Source organism: Dipodomys ordii, unplaced genomic scaffold, assembly GCF_000151885.1.
Source record: "Dipodomys ordii isolate 6190 unplaced genomic scaffold, Dord_2.0 Scaffold27, whole genome shotgun sequence".
Taxonomy (NCBI): Eukaryota; Metazoa; Chordata; class Mammalia; order Rodentia; family Heteromyidae; genus Dipodomys; species Dipodomys ordii.
In genome coordinates this window covers 7,857,284-7,878,472 of record NW_012267243.1, presented here as the reverse complement: position 1 = coordinate 7,878,472, position 21,189 = coordinate 7,857,284, and the positions used below count along the sequence as shown (strand labels likewise).

The 21,189-nt window shown below is 40.4% G+C and overlaps 1 protein-coding gene across 1 annotated transcript in view; it reads left to right on the top strand.

The window, feature by feature from the left end:
- Positions 1–11,383, top strand: part of Pappa2 (pappalysin 2) — a 213,367-nt gene extending 201,984 nt beyond the window's left edge. The window contains exons 22-23 of the mRNA XM_013015620.1: positions 8,736–8,834; positions 10,852–11,383. Coding sequence (XP_012871074.1) covers positions 8,736–8,834; positions 10,852–10,926 — 174 coding nt within the window. The 3' untranslated portion in view covers positions 10,927–11,383. The remainder of the gene's footprint in view (positions 1–8,735; positions 8,835–10,851) is intronic.
- The last annotated feature ends 9,806 nt before the right edge of the window (positions 11,384–21,189 follow it).

The following is a 21,189-nucleotide window of genomic DNA, read 5'->3' as shown; positions in this document are numbered from 1 at the left end:
CCTCTGGCTGATGGGAGAGCCTGGCCTTAGAGCTCACAGCATGACTTTCAGTAGAAGGACGGATGGACACTGCTCAGACTTGTGTGGAACTGTGTGGAGAGATTTGCTGTTCACCTAGCTACCTTAAGAAGCAGGAATTCTAGCTGGACCAACATTGTTCTGGTATGGAGACATGCGAACTCCACTGGAACTTTCCCCTAACTATCCTGTCCTTGTTGCCATTCATAACCAATTCTATCTGCGCCTGCCCAATTGTAGGCAAACACCAGTCATATTGGATTTTGTTGGGCTATGAGCTGAAGCCATATGTGGAGGAGGTTGGTGTATTTGAACCTGAGTTGGGGAATTTGTATAACTCTGAGTTCTAACTACTATAGCTACATGAAAATGGCTAAAGGGAGATTATTTTTGGATGGAAATCCAGAAAGTTTTCTTGCCTTTCTGTTTTTCTGTGATATCTTTCAGGGAAGAGATGTCTGTGATGGTTTATGTTTTCACATAGGCTAGGAGACCCAGGTCATCATGATGATTTTGAAGACTGACCTATTTTCTAGAGCCCAGGCAGGCCTTCCCTGGCTTGTTTTTCCATGTCCTAGGCTCATTTCTCATGCATGTGACCCATGCTCCTTCACAAATGTGTGTTCTTGGGGGAGACAAATGGGAAGAAGACTATCAAAGATAACAATACCCATGGTTTTGCCTCTGAGGTGTTGGTGATGAAATCTCCAGGGTTTTCTAACCAGAGTCTATTTGCAAGGAACTCGCTCACTGCGAAAGGAAAAGCAGTAGAAGTTTCCCTGAAACATTCATCATGCTGACTTACTGAGTGGTTACTGTGCCTCAGGACTGTGCTAAGAATTCAACCTCCTTTGCTTACTTGTCCCATGTCTTGAGACAGGGGAGTCATGTGCTTACCAGAAGAAGACTACTGCTTGTAGTGACGTAAACTGTTCAGATTCTTACAGCTGGAAAGCAGCAGAGCAGGGGTCTGAGCATGGCTTGTCTAACACCACATTCCATGCTCTTAACCAGCTTGCTCTCCGGTTGTAATATTTTGTAATGTTTTGCTGGACAGGAGCTCTTAAGTTCTGAGGGCCTTTAAACCATTATAAATGAACGAAGTAGTCACTTGATTTTATTTTGCTTGATTTTTATTTCCATCTCGATTTATCTCAATTACTTCTCTCAGTGGAGATTACTTCTTGATCTCATTGTCAAATTTTGCTTTGCTCTTGAATCAGATTTAGATGAGCTGATTGTAAGACATTTCATTCAGCCCTTCAGAAATACTTTTTCCTTCACACTTGGTGTGGTAAATTGTACAAGCAGAAGTTTGAGGTCCTACACAGAGGTTCTAAAACCACACATGGACCAGAAATCCATAGAAGACCACAAGACTAGACATGACTTCAGCGAGCCAACAGTATGCGTATCTTCACGGTCTTTCTTAAAACTACTGGCTAATCAGCTGGCCTTCAAGGGGATAGTCTGAAGTTTGCTATTACCTGCTAAATGAGCCCATCCATGGCATCCTAACAATTAGTGACTTAGACAAGGTCTGGATTTGAGTTATGATGGATTTGAATCATGAAACCTTCAGGGCTGATAAGCAGAAACAGCATTAACATAGGACTGTAGCATTTCATATCAGCACTGGAAAAGAGTCTTCTTTTCCAACAGGGTCAATTATAATTCTCCACTTTGTAAAAGCCCCAGATCCAGTTCTCTATTCCTGAATCAATCACTTGATTATAGATTTACATATATCCCCATGGGATATTCAGTCTCTTTCTGATTTGGTCCCTGAGAAATTCCCTTTCAATTCTTAAGATCTAAGCTCTGGAACCGGAAGAATATTGCCAAATTTTATTCATCATTTTAGATGGCTTACAGTGGAAGAATATTCAGATGGTAAATACTGTTACTTCTCCCAACCTCCAGAAATAGGTGTATGCCAGTACTCTGTTTCTAGTAAAAATAGATAAAACATAGAAAGACATGTATCCAATTAGTATGTATGTATATGAATCTTTCTCAACTCCAAAGGCTATGTTTATGATAAAGAATGAAAAAAAAGTACTGGGTATTCTTAAAAGCTGGAGATGAGTCTATGTTTTGTGATCTTCATAAAGCAACATACCTAGTAAAATTATTCTAGAGGAATAATAAAAGGGAGGAGTGTGGTGATAAACTGCCGCTGTGGAAATGGTTATTTGCTAGGGAAATGCTGTGTCTGGAATGGCACTACTGGCTGTAACCACAAAGATGATAGGATCTCATAGTCTTTCAGAGTATGAAGTTCTATAACACGTGTGCATAAAATATCCTGTTGTATCCCAGAGGTTGGAAGAACTCTTTGGATCCAAGAAGGCAGACAAAATTTTCCAGATGAGATATCTAAGAAATTGTTCCTGCAGGGTCCACCTCAAGATACCTATTCTGAGTATTTTACAGTTTCCAAGATGATTGTAGCAAGCCTACAAATGTGAAATCATTGGAGTCCTCCCATCCCAAGGGGGTAAAAGTTGGAGGAGTGGAACAGCTCTATTTATTTGTTTCACCATATGACTGCAGTAAGGAGCAAAGTACTTGGCTTTTATACTCTGAGCCCCAGAAATCAATGCTTCTGGATTGTAGGGACCTGGTGGTATGCCTAGCACATGGTGTTATTTCTTCCTGGGAATGCGAGGCTCCACGGAATGTGGGTCTAGCAAGCCTCAATCTTCAGAGTAACTAGAGTGCTGGGGATCTTATTTGGGATAAATCTTGCCCACACCTGAAGCAAAGAGAGGTAGTGTTATAAGGGTGCAGGAGAATTGGATTAACTATATGGCCTATTTATCTTTACATTGGATTGCTATGTTCATTTTGAATTAATGGCTGCAGACCTAAGCCTCTTTGGTGGAGGTACCCCAGGAAATTTAATTTTTTGAGATGAGTACAATTCATCAGAAAGTGAGAGTATAATATAACAAAAAGAATATTAAAATCCAGAATGAAGAGATCTAGGCTCTTTTCACTGATTGCCACTAACGAGCCTTGAAAACAAGACAGTTCACCTTTTAAGGCTCCATTTGCTCATTTGTAAGAAGGAGATTGGTACTAAGTAGTTTTCAAGATGTCATCTATCTTTTGGATTTCATCTGTCTATACTCCTTGAAAACAAGCCAGCAAACAAACAAGCAAAAATATAAATCTCTCTTTAAACATTATGGCTTTATTTCCTGATGTATACCCTGTGGCAGGATTGCTGAATCATGATGATTCAAAGAACCTCCATACTACTGTCCATAAGGACTTTCTTGAGTCACATGCCCATCACAGGAAAGAGTTCCCTTTGCTCCTGATCTGTTGCCAGCATGTGTTATCTTTTTGTGTTAATGATGAGCAGGTAGTGTTCTAGTAACCAGGCATCAGTGACAGGTCTCTAAGACCTCCCAAGTTTTGCTTGAAACAAGGTGTCAATTTTTATGATTTTTGAAGCCTTTGGGTGTGAAGCTCAGATAATCATACTGAGCAGAACTATAAAGTCTCGGTCTATCTGTAGCTAGCGACCAAGACTGAGTAATTTAAAATGAATAAACGTTTATTGGCTGATGTCATGTCTGGAGGCTAAGTACAAGATCAAGAGATCAGCATCTGCTGATGACCCTCTTGATGCATTATCTCATGGTAGGGAACAGAAGAGAGAGAAGGGATGGAAGAGAGCAAGCCAGAAAGAGAGAGAAAGAGAAAAGTACCTTTTTAAAATCCATATCTTTATTATTATTATTGTCAGTTGTAAGGCTTAAACTCAGGGCCTGGGTGCTATCCCTGAGCCTCTGTTGTGTTCAAGGCTAGCGCTCTACCACTGGAGCCATGGGACCACTTCCAGTTTCACAGGGATTTTCTGCCTCAACTGGCTTTGAACCACAATCCTCAGATCTCAGCCTTCTGAGTAGCTAGGACTATAAACATGAGCCACTTGTACCCAGCTGAGAAAAAAGGAAAGGGGCAGAGAAAGAAAAAGAGAAGAGGCAAACTGGTTATTATGTGAGGAATTCTTTCCTGCCACTATTCTACGGAAGAGAGCCCTCAGGACCCTACTTATGAAATGTAGGTTAGATCCTTTTCTCATGTTTGTGTCTTAATGTTAACACTGAGCTACTATACTCAGCTAAGATAGAGGTCAGTGGGTTTCCTCAAGGGCTAGAACCATGTTTAAACTCTTTCTTTATCCTTATAATAGTACCTGCTGTGGATACTGATAGAGAGTAAAGAATATTGACCAACTGCGTGGCTAACTACAAGCACAGAAAAGAGAGCGCCACCATCGCCAAGGCTGTCACTATGGTAACCATAAGAAATAGGAAATGCCATTGGACAGAGAGGGGAAACATAGTTCCCATGGTTTCCCTTATTTGCAATAACTAGTACATGTGAAGGACAAGCCGAAAAGGGCAAAAGCTACGTACATATGACCAGATAAGATGATGTTAAGCGAAATGAACCCTAAGATAGGGACACAAATATCTTTTTTCTTTCTTGCTATTGCACCATGTGATATCTTTGTTTCTTTGTATGTTCCTCCCTGATGTCAGTGCCCTGCATCTTGTATATATACTTCTCCAGCTTGGGGAAGGGAAGGGAAAAAATAAAATGCTTAAATGGGTTGACCCATTGTAACAATGAGATATACAAAACACTATGTTGAAAATGAACTTTACAACTTCACCGTGTGTGTCGGGGGGGGGGGAGTTGTGGAGATGGGAGGGAAGGGATGGTAGGGGGAAAACAAAGGAGGAGGCAACAATGCTCAATAGGAAATGTACTCACTACCTTGCTCATGTAACTGTAACCCCTCTGTACAAAATTTTTACGATAAAAAAATGTGCAAAAAAAGAAATAGGAAATGCCGTTGGACAGAGAGGGGTCGAACTCATCCTATCGTAAGAGTTCTTTCCTATAATAATAACAATTATACATAAATAGGAAATTATGTTCATCTTAGGTAATTTCCAAGGTAGTAGAGGTCATATAGAATAACATTCTTTCTTCTTTTTACTTCCTCTTCTATAGCCAGTTATTTTGACATCTCAATTTCTCAGAGTACAACTACCACCAGGAAGCTGGCAGCATGAGCTTTAGAGTAACACCTAAAGTAGGTGTAAAGCTTATACATTATAAGAAGACTAATCCAGGCAGTCTGATTTATTTATTTTTCCTAAATTCTTTTTTTTTCTTGCCTATCCTGGGGCTTAAACTCTGGGCATGGGTGCTGTCCCTGAGCTTCTTTTGCACAAGGTGAGCGCTCTATTTCTTGAGCCACAGCATCACTTCTGGCTTTTTTTGAGTAGTATATTAGAGAAAAAGAGTCTCATGGATTTTACTGCACAGGCTAGTTTTGAACCATGATCCTCAGATCTCAGCCTTCTGAGTAGTTAGGCATGAGCCACTGGTACCTGGCACTTTTGCTAATTCTAAGGGCTTAAAATTTTCGCCTCAAAGATAAGTCCCAGGTTGCGTGTGTATATCTGCATATATGTCTATGTATGTGCCTGTGTGTGTCTGTGTATGATGCATGTATGTGTGTTTGTGTGTGTATGTGAGCACATGTTGGTCTCTACACATTTATCAACCTCACCTTCTAGTATAATGAAAATTACAAATATTCATGTTGGTGACTTCTTTACTCTGTAAGTAGTTTCATGTCAAATAAACACGCATAAGGAGTGTTTTGTTTTCTTTTCATCAGCATAGATACAATGAGAGTAAGCAGTTTATTCCTTTAGGGAATTTGAAAAGTAGACTTTCATGGAACATCATTTTCTGTTGTTACAGGGTAAGTGAGGTTCACTAGTGAATGGTGAAATTCAGCCCCATCACGATGGGCTTAGAAACCAAGCCTGATATCCTCTCTCAGGAATCTTTCCTGAAAGAGGAGACATGACCTGAGGCCAACACCTTTAAGTCCTAAGATTTAAAATCTCCTTTACATTCAGCCTTCAGATACTTTCAAATTTTAGATCAATTACTCACTTTTCCCTTCCTATTTTTCCCCCCATTGTAACTTTGGGTTCAAGCTGCTGGGCTTCCCAGGCCCATGTTGCCATAAGAGACTCTATTTGTTGAGGGTGGAGTGGTTGTTTTTGGCAGGTTCAAGGGTGGGGATCAATTAATCCTAATAGGTATATAGTGCAGTAGACACTTGGGACTTTTTGATCTTTTCTCTATATTTCTGTCTCTTTTATAAATCCTTTTCTCTTCCCTGATGATCCTTAAAGAGAAGGAAAGAAGGAGGGAGCTTCAGGATGTTATTTGAGGGCCTCACAATAAAAGCTCAGTGGGACCTTGAGCAGGTCACCTAGGCTGTGATTGCTTTTTGACTTGTCTTCCCTAGAGTTGTTGAGATGAAAAGCATTCCTGCAGTAAACTCTGCAAAGAAAGCTTATCCAGGATTATTTACTAAACTTATTCAAAGTGTAGGCTGTCCTTATGAAAAGATATCTAGGATACCTTTAGTAATGCCTTAGGAAGAGCATATTGCTATATATAAGAACATGTTATTTGGGGAGCTCCTTTGGACTTTTATAGATAATAACATGGAAAAGAAAGGAAGGAGGGATGAAGTTTTGCCAGTGAGTCAAGGTTGGAAGGAAAGTAACAGATGTCATGTTGGATGTGTCAAAGACACTCCCAACATATTTGTAAAAGAGAAAATAAACTCTGGGAAACCTCAGAAGTTGTAGGTGGTCCTCCCAGAGAACCCATAGGTGCGAAGGATGCACTAGTTTGTATTTCATCTCTGATCATTTGGCTGCAATTTTTGACCCAAGTCCTGACTGTATAGTTATTCCAAGTTCTCTAAAGCCAGGGTAAATGGCTCAAGTATTAAAGACATATGCTCATCTTGAAATCTTTTATTCCAGTGAAGCCTGAGTTGAAAACAATTCATTTTGCTTCTTCCTCCTAATAGATATTGCTGTACAGCTGGGGGACAGCTGTTGAGTTGAGATCCACCCACAAGTAGCAGCTTTCCAGTGGTTGGCAAACTGGTACACAGCTGGAATGGGATATTCAAATGACTTCAGGACCCCATAGAATAAATCAAGCATTGAAGTAATAACTTGGATGCGCTTGTTCTGATGTAACTCAATTGCTAAAAATTATTTAATGGCCATTTTGAGTTGAGTGGTCTATCTCATCAAAGCCCAGTGTACTAGGAAATAATCTTTCTCTTTGACATTCCAGGAGAGCAGAGAAGAGAAAGTGAATGGAACATATAAACTAGAAAGTAACCTCAGAACTCTACATTCTGGGGTTTGACCCTAAGACCCTTCCTAAGCCTTTGCATTTGGGCATTTGCTCAGAATGGTGATCAGCTAACGTTCTCGAAGACATGCACTGGCTGATAGAACCTCCTGGACAAAATAGGACCATGTTTCTCTTCAGAGATAGCTCTGACTGTGTAAAAGCAATGTATTGAGCCCCTAAGCTAATTTTTGCCAGTTCTGTGGCTTGAACTCACAGCCTAGACACTGTCTCTGAGCTTGTTTGTGCTCAAAACTAGCACCTACTGCTTGAGCCACTTCCAGCCTTTTCTGTTTATGTGGTACTGAGGAAACAAACCCACGGCTTCGTGCATGCTAGACAATCACTCTACCACTAAACTACATTCCTAGTCCCACGGAACTATTTTTTAACTGCTGTTCTTATCACACATTCTCTTTTGGGGTGAAACAGCTGGTTAGCTCTGGTTTAGTCTGGACCCCTTTCCCACTTTGGTTCCTATTAGCTGGCAGCAATAAGAAGAATCTTAGTTCTCTCTAGTCTGACCATGGGACTAGCTTCTGTGCATCAAGTGGCTGCATATGTGGGAATATTCCATTTTCAACCCTGGTGTCTTCAATTTTCAGACAGCTGCTCTTTGGACAACCACCAATTGAGTCTTTGTAGCCTCCAAATACTTTTAAATAAAGACTTTACAGGTGGACCCATTGCAACAATGAAATGTACAAGATGCTATGTTGAAAAATGAACTTTACAACTTTGGTGGGGAGGAGGGAGAGAGAAGGGAGGGCAGAGATGGGAAGGGGAAACAAAGGAGGAGGCAACAATGCTTGATAAGAAATGTACTCATTACCTTGCTCATGTAATTGTAACCCCTCTGTATGGTATTCTCATAATTAATAATAAATTAAATAATTAAATAATAAATTAATAATAAAAATACTTCAGTGTACCAGGAGAAGGGCTGGAGGTTTTAGCTTAATAGAAGCAATGCAAAGCCAAAGCATATGACAACTAAAACCAAATTCTGTTTCACCCTGGCTGTGGGACCTGGAGAGATTTTTATCATCTTTACACATCTAATAACATAGGAGTTTTAAAACCAATCTTGCCTAGAACTCTGGCTTTTTCTGAAGGTGGTCAGAGTTCTGATGTGTGAGACTGTTTGTAATCTATATAACTGTAAAAACCAGTTACTTCAAGAAAGCAAAATGATTGGTCAAAGAGTTTAACCACCCATCCCAGACCTTAAACTAGGCCAGAATCTGATGTAACATTGGGCAATTCCTGAGACCTAGTTTTCTTACTTCAAGGTTTTTCAGCTTCTTGAGAATGTGTCCTGCCCTTGGGTACTCTCCCATACTGTCTAGAATTCTACAGATTGGATTGGAGGGTGGGGAGGGTGAGTGAGAAAGAAAAAGAGGTCTAGGAAAGCTGCTTAGAGACCTCTGGCTCTGTCTCAACAGCCTTTTCAAGCAGATGGTTGGTGTGACACTATCAACAACCGTGCCTACTGCCACTATGATGGAGGTGACTGCTGCTCTTCCACACTCTCCTCCAAGAAGGTAGGTAAGAGCCCTTAGGACTCAGGGGAAAACAAGGAGATTCCAGGACGTGGGTGATTCTCCTTTATGGTTTATGATGAACGAATACTAGAGGTTCTAAACTTGAGGGTCATGGTATTTAGTGTATACTTTGAGAAAATAGTGACATTGTGTCTCTTTATTCCAAATATTCACTGGCCATTTAACAGTATTCTCACCGCTGATACTAATTTGTCAATCCAGTGGCCCAAAGATTTTGCGGCTGGAAGTCTCATACTCACCCCAGGTGACTCTATAGGCCAGAATAATAATGATATCTTCCTCTTGAGAATGCTGGATCATCAACAAAACGCTTTTGTTTATATCCATCTTCATAATTAAACTAATAATCTTAGATAGCACCTTATAGGCCATTGGTAAGTACATGTTGAATGAATGGCTCCTATAAGCCACCCACAATACTTTGGCCCCTATCCTGAGCAGTAGCCTTTTGCTTGATGTGCTTTATACTCATTATTCTTAGATGATAGTCTGCAAAATTAAGTAGGCTGAAATCTTGTACTGCTATAAGTAAATATCTAAGTACTCCAAAGATGTTTGAAGCTGTTTGACCAACCAACTTGACGAATCAGAAATATGCCGGTGTTCTCTCCTTTCATGTCTCTACATGCCTAATGTGATCATCTCTAAGCAGACTTGAATACTCTCTTTGTTGCAATTATTTATTAATCCCCTACAATATGCAGGGCATAATTCTCAACACATATGTATTAATTTATTTAGTGCAGAACACGTAGGAATTTATCACATGATTATCCAATCTGTGCCTCTTTTGTCTAAAAAAAAACAAAACAATAAATTCTGAGCAAAGAGCAACAGATCAAGACTTTGGGTAGAAAGTCAGAAACCTAGTTTTTATCTAGCTAGTTTTGATTCTCAGTTGTGAGAGGAATGGGGCAAAGCACCTGTCCCTGCACAGGAAGGTCTGGCCAATTAGGAGGAAAGCAAACAAGCCCACCTCACCCACTGCAAACCTGTTCATGGATTTCAGTGCCTGGGGCCAATATATACAACAATCAAGATTGTTGCGTTGGCTACTAACTCACATTTGAATCAAATGTGCACATATGCTTGGAAATTTCCCCAAACAGCCCCATCCATTCTCGAGCCTAGATGTCCAACCATCACTGAAAGTATATGTGGAATTAGTACTATAAAAATCATATTTGATTGCCAATGCCCAGTACTTTTCCATGGTATTAAAACATAGAAACCAAGCCACTTTGATCATATTTCCAAAGTGTCCTGTTCTCTTTGATGGTACTTTTGAGTAAACAAAAAGAGGTGTGTATCTGTTGCTAGCAAGGTAAGCAGGAGCAGACCAACTTTTGCTGAAGTATCTCTGGCATGGAAGAGGGATTACTATGTAGAAGGATGGTAATCAAGCCAAAATATATCATGCACTCAAGTAAGACAAAATATGATGCTTCTTAGGGCATCAAAGATGATCTCAATGCCTAGAGAACACCTAGGAGTCAAAGTCAGAGAGCTAGCCTGTAGATTCTGAGCTTTAATTATCATTACTCTAAATGAAGTCACTCAACCTCTGGCCTTTCAAGTAAATATGAAGTACTGGTGTTTATATTTCCTGATGTTTTAAGGAATTTTGTTATATTGAGGACAGCAACAAAAATAATATTAGACATCAGTGGGAATATTAGAAATGGTTCTAACAGAAACTAATTATAGGTGCCTGACAATATATGTAAACCATCCGTTTATTTTAACCACACAAGCACTGTCTGTTGTCTCTCTCACTTTACATAAGCAAAAAGCCAAGCAAGGAGTGATTATCTTGTCTAAAATGACATGATGTATAAATGTGAGACGCAAGTGTTAATTGCAACTCTATGATATTAACAAACAATTCTCTACTTCTTCTTGGACCAAGGCAAACTTGTTGAAAAGGAGGAAACATGGTACACACACACACACACACACACAGTGAGTTGTTTCAACCTGCCTTTCTTTCCCCTAGGTCATTCCATTTGCTGCTAACTGTGACCAGGATGAATGCACCTGCCGAGACCCCAAGGCGGAAGAAAATCAGTAATTGTGGGATCAAGCTCCTACCTCCTCTACCCTGGAGGCAGCCAGAGAGAGGAAACAAGGGGCAAATGAAGAAGAGAGGCCATGTAGTGGAGGCAGATTATAAGATGGCTGGTTTAGAAACAGAGGAGGATGCTTATAGGTGCCAACTAATATATTGAGTAGCCTGAGTAGTGAAGAATTATAAACCAAACTTTCTTTGAAATATCAGTTGGCTAAAAATGGAAGGAGAAATATAATAAACAGCACCCTCCTCCCCCATCTCTATTCTACCCAACCTTATCCTCAACTTTTGACCTACTCCCCAATTTGCACCCTGTCATCTGCTCAGCCCCACCCAATGTGTAGATCCATATCAAAACATCAGAAGAGAAGTTTCGAGGACACTTTGTTAATACTGGTATCAAACTGATTAACATCTTTTAGGGTCTGTCTACTCTAAACTGGCCCTTGCCCTTTCTTTTGTGTAGTCTCTTAAATCATAAGGTTAGTTATTAATTCTTTATGAGTATTTAAACATAATTCTATAAATATATTATAATATTATATTTTTTGCTGTTTACTAAGCTAAAAAATTTATCCATTGTTCCACATATGCTGCTGAGAAGTTCATGTCCAAAATTAATGCTGAGGCTTTGAGGACAGAAACACCAGTTTTTCTGCCATCTTTTTATGGAGAGAGACTAGCAGGTTGAGTGGGAAGTGGGAAAAGAGAGGAGAATAAATGGAATTCACAATGCTAGCATGTCAGCTGATCATCTTCTCATAACCAGGAAGCCAAGCCCACTTAACAGGATATGCAGGTTGGAAAAATAATTTAGAGAGACCTGGACAATGAGGTGTGATGGATCAGGAAATCTAGACAATGATTTATAAGTATCACATAAACTTCATATGAAGTTTGCTCCATTTCTCAGAATGTGCAGCTGGCGTTGGTAAGACAGGACTGTCTCTACTTCTATATGGACCTCTTCAAAGTGTGGGTGGCAGGTAGTCAGCCAGTCAAAAAGTTGTTATTAGGGCTCATTCTCGAAATACCAGGATGATAGGAACTTAAACACTCTTCATATCTAGTGGATGGTCTCCTTCCTTGTTAGAAGTCCAAACCCTGTCCATCACTCACAGCCATATCACCAACTGTTGATTTTCTGAGATAAAATACTTGGGAAATGAGATGAGATTAAGGTGGGAAGACAGGAAGGAAGGGGTCAAATAAGATCAAAGAAAGAGAGATGAGAGGTCAGGCTGAAATCAAGTTTGAGTTTAAGGGGATGAAACGAGACAAAGAGATTCAGCCATTGTTCCAAGTCTCCAAAGAGGACCAAAGTGGATTCTTTGAGCAATGCAGCGGCTGACATAAATTGTATTGAAACACAACCTATATCATCATCTCTGGGCAAACCTATAGCATCAAGTTGGGCAAATTACGGAAACACATGGAACAAGGGTGACACTCTGTGGGGAGAAGGAAGAATTTCAACTATTTAGGATCCATTTTGTTGTCTTTCCTCTTGTTCAGATGAATTACACAGGACATGGCCATTTTAACCTTGCTTCTGTTCATATGCATTCCATCTTCATTAATTTTTTGGCATGTGGTCAATTTAAGTTTTTTTTCCTTGAAATAGTTTCTGAGTTAGAGATAGTAAGGAACAGTTTCTGTTCAACATCCTGTCTTATCATCATCTTAAAAAAGGACATGAGTCATGTCTCTCCCACTTTCTTCTCTAATAGAGACCAAGAACCAAACTTAGAGCTCAACTTCAGCTTTTCCACATCATCTGCTCTTTGTGCTGACCAGCTATTTGCCTCTTCCCATCAACACTGAAACAATGGCTTTTCAAAAAGGAAATAATATGTGCCACAATAACCTATGACCCCCCCCAATATCATATATGAAGAAAAATATTGTAGAATGAAAAACCAAAAATATAGCCATATATATCCATTCATCTGTAGGCATGTGGTATGAGAGCAACAGTTATTAGGTAAAGAACAGAGTTTGTCCATCTGAAATTCCCTTATTGTCTGTGGCTAACCATAAAGGAAACTATCACCTAAGTATAATTCACTTCATAAACTCTGCTTATGTAGCCCTGGGAAGGCAATTAACATTTATTTCTGGGATACTGATAGGCTTTAATATGGAAAAGAACATGGAAAGCTTTAGATTTTCTATTTAAAAAAACAAAACACAAAGCACATTGTAAAATTGTTTTCCTGTGGGGAGAGACGGGGACATCCAAATTCCTGGATGTGTGTCAAGCTCTATCTTAGACCATCCATCCAGAGACTTGGGCAGAGTTGTACTTATGGTGGATGTGATCCAGCACAGCAAGGATACTGCCTTCACGAGAACTATGGAGCCCATGATGTCCACCAGTATGTGTCTATGCTCAGTCCCTTCCCAAGAGTAAGAGTGGACACCTGTGTTTCTTTCCTCATTTAAAAAATAGTTGCTTCTCTGTTGGCAACATGTACAACTCAAAACTGTGCAGTATTTGAAAATCCCCTAGATTGAGGGCTGTCCAAGTGTCTTTCAGTCCTTGTCCCTGGGCCCTAGGGTTCTGAACGATTCTGGTCACTGTTAAAATAAAAAGCCATGTTATAGAGCCCAAGATAACAACTCACATTTGCTTCAGAGGGTTGTCTGCATTCTGCTACTCTTACCTCCCCATAGAGCCATTGAGAACCTGTCCCAGAGGGTCTTTATTTGTTGTTGTTTCAGGGTCACTCCTCTGTTTCTTCTGTTTCCTTGTAATTAGAAGCTCTGGTACAAAGGTTGCCCAGGGAGAGCTGGCTAAGCAGGTAGCCTCCAATCAGAAGCACACGTGAGAAGTCAGAGTGACATGAATGGACAGATCCTGGAAAAAAATAAATGAATAAAGGAAGTAAAGAGCTCTGCTTGATTCTCTACTTCCCTTTCCTCCATGATACAGCATTGGACTTGGCACTTCATCTATTCTGTGTGATCACTATTGTGTCAGTTAGCACCCAACAGGATAGCTTGATTTAAAAAAAAAAAAACATAGTGAAAGGAGCTGATCTACTGTATTGTAACGTAAAATAGCTACAACCAGTTATTTTGTAAGATTATAAAATGTTCATTAAAAAAATCAGCACACAAAATGTGAAGAGTGTATGGTGTTTTATTCTTGAGTTTATATCATCTCCTGATTTCCAAATCACCATCCTTGGGCTCTATGTAGATTCAAATCTCAGTTATTTGTTAAGTGGTTGGTTGTCCATTCTTTTCTGTCACTTAAAAACTACTATTTACATGAATAGGATGTGTAAGGGAGATAAATGTGACAATTCACAAGAAACAACACATAGGAAAATGAACTGTGTGCAATGGTAATGTCCAGTACCTCAGATGTCATTTAAAGAGGAAATAAGCATCACTCTTAGAGGCCAAAGGTAGGTGCATTTGAAGGATGGTTGGTAAAAGATGCACATGACTTGACAATGGGTTGGGGAAAGAGAAGGCTAGGGAAAAGATGTAAAAAGTAGGAATGAGAAAGATTACCCGTTGTGGACATCAGTGAGGCCTCCATCTAAGCTGGAAGGTAGGCTAACATGTGCTTAGCATATGGTAAGCACCATCGTAATGAACTCCAGAAAGATCTGCAAATCATGTATTCTTACTTCACAGAAGAGAACACCAAGAAATACCCTGGACAAGGAAACTAAGTTAGGTTCGAGTCCAATCTGTGGGACACTAAAATGTAAGGTGGAACAGAAAGATTGAGACTAATCAGGCAGGGAAATGTAAGAGAATACCCAGAATGATGTCCCACAATTTGTAGCCATGATCATCAGTGAGTAAATGGAGGCAGAATGAGTAGAGTTTAGGGGATGGGTATTTATTTGCTCTTTTTAAAACTTAATTGAGGACTAGACAGATAAAAATTGGTTGGAAATGTCATAGAAAAAAATGTTCTCCAGATACCATTGGCCCATGACTATGATCCTAACTACTCAGAAGGCTGAGATTTGAGGATCATGATTAGAAGCCAGACAGGAAAGTCCTGAAAGACCCTGATCTCCAACTAACCACCAAATTCATATAGTCACAGTAGAGCTGTGGCTCAAGTGGTAGGGCATTAGCCTTGTACAAAAAAAAAAAAAAAGCTCAGGGAAGTGCTCAAGCTATAAGTTCAAGCCACAGAAGAACCAGCATGCAAACACACACACACACACACACACACACACACACACACACACACACACACACACACACACGTTCATCTCCCTGGAGTAAACTTCTACAGCTAGGACTAGGTTGTAACTAAGATCTCTGGACATGCCAGGCCCCATTTGGCTACTGGCAGTGTTGGATGGGTATCTCAGCACACCTAGCAAACACAGGAAGCTTTGAGAAATAAGTAATTGGATTCATGGAATTGGAACGTGGGAGACAGTTCTGTGGTTAGAAATAAACATTATAGTAAAAAAAGAATACTACCTGCCATCTTCTTTGAAGGTTTGCAAAATGCTTTCACATGTTTTCTGGTTACCCAAGGGCAAAGCAGAGCAGGAACAGTTCTGACTGTTTTTTCCTTATTTTTATAGAAGAAAAACATAGAGAGATTATGGGACAAACTAAGTTCACATATCAAAGTTCAAATTGGGATGGGAATCCAAATGTTTTTGCCCCCAAATATAATGTATTTTTTGCTCCATCATTCTTAGACCCCCAGGCCCAAGAGAGAACCCAGCTCCCAATGGTAATGGGAAATGTTAACATCTATTTTACCTGTTTCAAGATACCCCTCATTGGTTTCCTTGTCATTTTCTTACTAGTTTCCCTCTCCTGCCAGCTCGCCATAGCAAATGGGAAGAAAGTCTTCTTGAGCACCCTTCCAGGACCCTCTCCTCATGCCAGGCCCTGAGGATAAGCAGATGCCCTTGCACATGCCAGTTAGGACAGCTGGAGAGAAACTTTGGCAGGGCTGCCTCCTTTTTTAATAGCTTCCCCAGGGAGAGCCCTGGTCAGAGACTTTGGAGCTCTGGTTTCCACTGACTGACAAACTTAAATGATGTGATGAGCCACTCATAACCTGGGAGATTCACTACTCAGAGATTTAGGCCAAGAAGAGGATGAGGCCCTCAGTCGGGTGGAGGAGTCAATGAGAATGGTTTACATTTAGAAATAGCTTCAGTGTGTCTCTGGAGTCACCTATTTTTGTATCACCCCACGAATACGACTAATACTGGGCCATTTATGGTTTCCCAATGGTAGACTGAGAAGACAAAAAAGGTAGTAATAGAACCTTCCATATATGTCATAGGTATTTGTCTTGAAGAAACAAAACTGATTTAGATACTAGTCTGCTATGGGCTTGAAAACATATTTTCCAGTCAGCACCTAGGTCAATGCCCTGGGGATCATGTCTAAGGGAGGCTGAAGGCAAGGATTTGCTACATTTAGGTCCTTGCTAGTAATTGGTTTTGTTTGCTTGTTTGTGTTCTAATCCTGCCACTCGAACTTTAGGGTATTGTTTAGTGTCTATAGTAACTGGTGTGATAATGACAGAGCACATCTCCAAAGAAGCCTATCAGTCCAATCCAGTTAATGCTTCAGATGAAGATAACCAGAACATTTCTATACATCCGTGTAGTCTCTATGCTGGGAAATATTGCTTATTAACACAAGACTGCTCAGTTTTTTCTCCTCCTGGACCGAGGTACTCTTCTAGGGAATGCAAGGCAAGGATGGCTCAATCTGGGCCTTGAAAGTCAATATGTAAGGTAGATGGATAACTTGAGATCCATGGGCAACTGAATGCTAATCTGCAAGGGTGGAATATCCAATTGTCCAAGTTGGTAGATTTGAATCTACACCTTATTATTGAGTCTCTCAAACTTACTGCCTAGATATGTGTCTTTGCAGCACCATGTTTCCAGCACAGTTCCTAAACTGCACCAGGGAGACAGTGAGTAAGGAGAGTAGAAGGGACTCCATGAGTGTGAACGAGTCTCTTAAGAGTGTGTAAGTGGAAAGGGGAGGAAATTGCCCTTCTATGGATTGCAAAAGTGTTCTGAGTTCTCAAGCACCCTGGGACTCTGACATTAAAAGGCTTCTGAGCTGCACACTGGCATTAGTTATGTTCTCAGGACAGAGAGAACAGATGGAGACTCTTGAGTAGTTTGGCTGCCAGGAAATGTTCTAGACCACTGATCCAGAGAGAAACAAAATGGATTTGTAGGATAATTGTGGTAAAGCCTGGCACTGAGAGAAAAAGGAGGAAAGGATAAAAGGATAAAAGGAAATATTAGACACTAGAAGAAATGTTTATAAGCTCAGCTGGAATCTTCTTGGAAAATTGCATTACCTATGTAAACTGCTGAAACTTTTCCTCAAAAGATAACTGAAAGTATCTAGTTTATAGAATAGCAATGTCCTACATACATCTTTTTATGATGTTCTATACCTGCATTGTGGACACAGGTTGCTGTCTAGCCTTAATAAGACAGGGCAATTGAATCTTGAATTTTACTTAATTCCAATAAGTTAAGTGTGACTAGCTACATGTAGCAAGTGGCTACTGTATTGGAGAGCACAGTTCTAGCATATTTTTTCATATACATGATTTAATTTTCTCTTAAAAGATTTTTCTATGGGCTGGAAAGGTGGCTCAGTGGTAGAGCACTTGCCTTGCATGCATGAGGCCCTGGGTTCGATTCCTCAGCACCACATAAGCAAAAAAGAAAAAAGCCGGAAGCGACACTGTGTCTCAAGTGTTAGAGCGCTAGCCTTAAGCTGAAGAGCTGAGGGACAGCGCCCAGGCCTCACAACCAGACACCCTCCCCCAAAAAAAGATTTTTCTAATGATTTTTAAAATTGTAACTGACATAAAGCACATTATGTTCACTTAGATATTTCTGGTTAGATTATTGGAGTTCAGTAAAAACAAATGCAATAAAGTACCTACAAATTATACAGGCAGAAACCTCAAACCATGAATTAAAAAGAAATATAATCCCATGTAGTTGAAAGGCACAGATGGGTGGATAACAGTTCAAAGTAAGCCCAAGTACAAAGTTCACTAGATTTTATCTGGGGAAAAAAAAAAGCTGGCTGTGGTAGCAGACACCTGTAATCCCAGCTGCTAAACAGATATAGGAAGTGGCACAGGCACTAGACTATCTAAAACCCAAATTAACAAAGTAAATAGAGTTAGTACAGTGTGTAGGGCTCAAGTAGAGCCCAAATGGTAGAACACTTGCTAGGAAATGCAAAGCACTGAGTTCTAACTCCAGTACTGCAGATTTCTGGGGGCAATAAAATAGTTGGGTCTAAATTGAGAGGAAAGTCTGTCAGAAAGAGCCCCGAGTGTGTGCCATCATGTTAAGCTTTGGCTGGTTCTTTAACAATAATTCAGATAGAGGTGACAATACAAAGCCAATACAGATGACTATAGGTTTTAAGTTCATAGTATCAAAATAACTCATTCTCAAGTTGACCATTAGCCTTGGGGATTGAGGTTCACGCTAATGTTGAGACCTACTTTGGCCTAACTGAGGAATATACACGCACATTGCAGATATACACATGTAGTCCACATGAGCTAGGAAAAGGAAGTAGCAGCTGTTTATTGACCAGGAAATTGTTTATTGATCAGGGTTAAAGAGGCTTCCTGCTAGAAGATTGATTGTTGGGTGATCTTGAGCAAAGGTGGTTAATAGCTTGTGATTCAATTTTCTCATCTGTAAAAAGAGAACAACAATAACCCACAGCTCAAAATGGTTATGCAGATATGTTACAGTGAATATGAAGCACAAATTATGGAATAGCCACTCTGCTGTTGTATGTATTCTTTACCCAGGTGAATAGAAGTATCGCTGACTTAAAAAATAGAGGATGGGTTATGGTGAGTGGCTGACATGTGCATTGCTATGTACTTTTGCACTTTGACCTTGGACGTAAGTTATTCTAACAGGTTGGTACTCTCTCTCTCTCTCTCTCTCTCTCTCTCTCTCTGTTTTCTCTATCTTCTCTCTCTCATCTAATTCCTTTCCCTACCTTTCCCTTCCTCTCATATATTTCAATTATAATTAAGTGCTTCATTTAAATCTGTATCATGTTCCAGTTTGAAGCTCCAGATTATTTAATTCTAATTCTAATTTCAAGTATTAAGGGAAGGAAAAATATTCCTCAATTATGTCAGCAAGACAACGTAATTTACCAGCTCATTCAGAAGGTCATCTCACTGACAACCTGGTCCCCAGACTCTCCCTAGGTAACATTCACTAATCCATACTCAGTTTTTAAGCTAAACAATTTACCTTCATGAAGATGAGAACCCAGTAGTAGCAGGAATCATTTGTAAGTATACATAAAGGTCCAGGTAGGACCAAGACATCTGGAATCAGGTCTTGATACCCTTAAAGTGCCTTGGCAGACAGTCTGAATGCTTCCATATTTGTGTGAGCAGGTTCAGAATGTAGACCTCATTTGGAATCCCAGCTCAGCGAGTCCCTGAGCAGATGGGCTCAAGTCTTGTAGGGCTCATGTGTAAAATGGAGAGTGAGTTTAAATTTGCTAGGTTGCAACACACATTCAAGTAAGTCACACTAGTCACACATTGTATTGCAAAGAGTTCTCCATACTTTCTTGTAGTATAACTGAAATTAAATACTACTACTATATACCTTTCAATAAACATTGATTAAAGAACCAATTTCCTTCCTTGTCGGTGAGGTGCCTTATGGAACTTGATTAGCATTAAAACCTTATTATTTACCTCCAGTTTCTATTTACACTGTATCTTCTGCACGAGTTTCTTCTTAAGTACTTAAGATTTAGGGTAGGACAAAAAAGGTTAACTTAGGAGTAAAGAAATTAAGTGGCAGGGTCAGATTCTGGCATTGTCTATTTCTTGGGATGTCACAGGAGCTCCAGGTGACCTGGCCAGCACTCAACTTCACTGGTTTTCCCTGAACTCATGTGTGTGTGTGTGTGTGTGTGTGTATGTGTCTGTCTGTCTATCTCTCTCTCTCTCTCTCTATCTATATATATATATATGGTCATGGAAAAAAATACATAGATAGATTGCCAGTCCTGGCCTTGAACTCCGGGCCTGGGCACTGTCCCTAAGCTTCTTTTGCTCAAGTCTAGCACTCTATCACTTGAACCACACACAGTGCCACTACTTTTGGCTTTTTCCTCTGTATGAGGAATCAGATTCAGGACTTCATGCATGCTAGGCCAGCACTCTACCACTAAGCCACATTCAAAGCCAGACCTCCTAACTATTGGTTGCTTTGTCTAACCACTGGTCTTCAGTCTTAATATCTGAATTTTTTTAACTCTCTAATTCAAGTCCCTGTGTCATGCTGGCCTTAGCTCTTCACTGTACTTGTGGACTAGACGTTCAGGATTCAGCCTTTTTTCCAGATTCACTCCTCTGCCACCCACATCTTCTGGCTGACCAATGGCTTTTCTTTGATCACACTGTGAGGGCTGAGGTCCCAGGTCCATCCTTACAGTGGAAATGCCACCTTTGAGAAGGGCAGGCAGGAAATGGCCGAAGTGAGCTTCTTCAGGGAAGGACTTTCAAAATACCTTCTCATTTCATGAAGAATGTCAGTCTCAGAGTTTGGAGGGCTGGGGGAGAAGACATGATTTGTACATTGAGTCTCTTTTGGCTCTCTGAGGAGTTTTCCAAATTTCTTCTGGGAAGCCCCTATTCTGTGGCCAGCAGGAGGAAAACCTGCACCTGGGAGGCCTGCTTGACTTTTCCATTCCTGTCTTCATCCCGAGCATTCCTGAGAGGTACGGGCAGTCCCTGCTGGTGGCCTGGCTCCAGGCTCTGTGGGAAGAAAACGCAGCTATGCTCAGACATTCCAATTGCTGCTCAAACCCAATGGCACTTCATTAAGTGCCTGGGCCACACCTTCCTCCTCTGGAGTGTTTGCTGGTTGCCATGGCAACCAAATAGCTTTCTTTATGTTCCCTTCCTCGCCATGCTCCAGTCGGCTGTATCACCAACACCTCTATTGCAGGCCTTTCCAATCCTTTTCCAGTTGCCAAGGGACACAAAGGCAATGGGGTGAGAATGAAAACATCCTCTCCTGCCTGATACCTAGCAGTGAGACTGTTTTCAATGTTAGAGGTCTGAAATGCAGTAACTGCTGACCTTCCTGGTTAGGAGGTGACCATGGTGTAGACACAGGAATGAAAATGGAAGTGTTAGAACATTTCTGCTCCATAAGTGAAGATACTTCTAAGTAGCTGGAAAGCTCTTAGGATATGACCAGA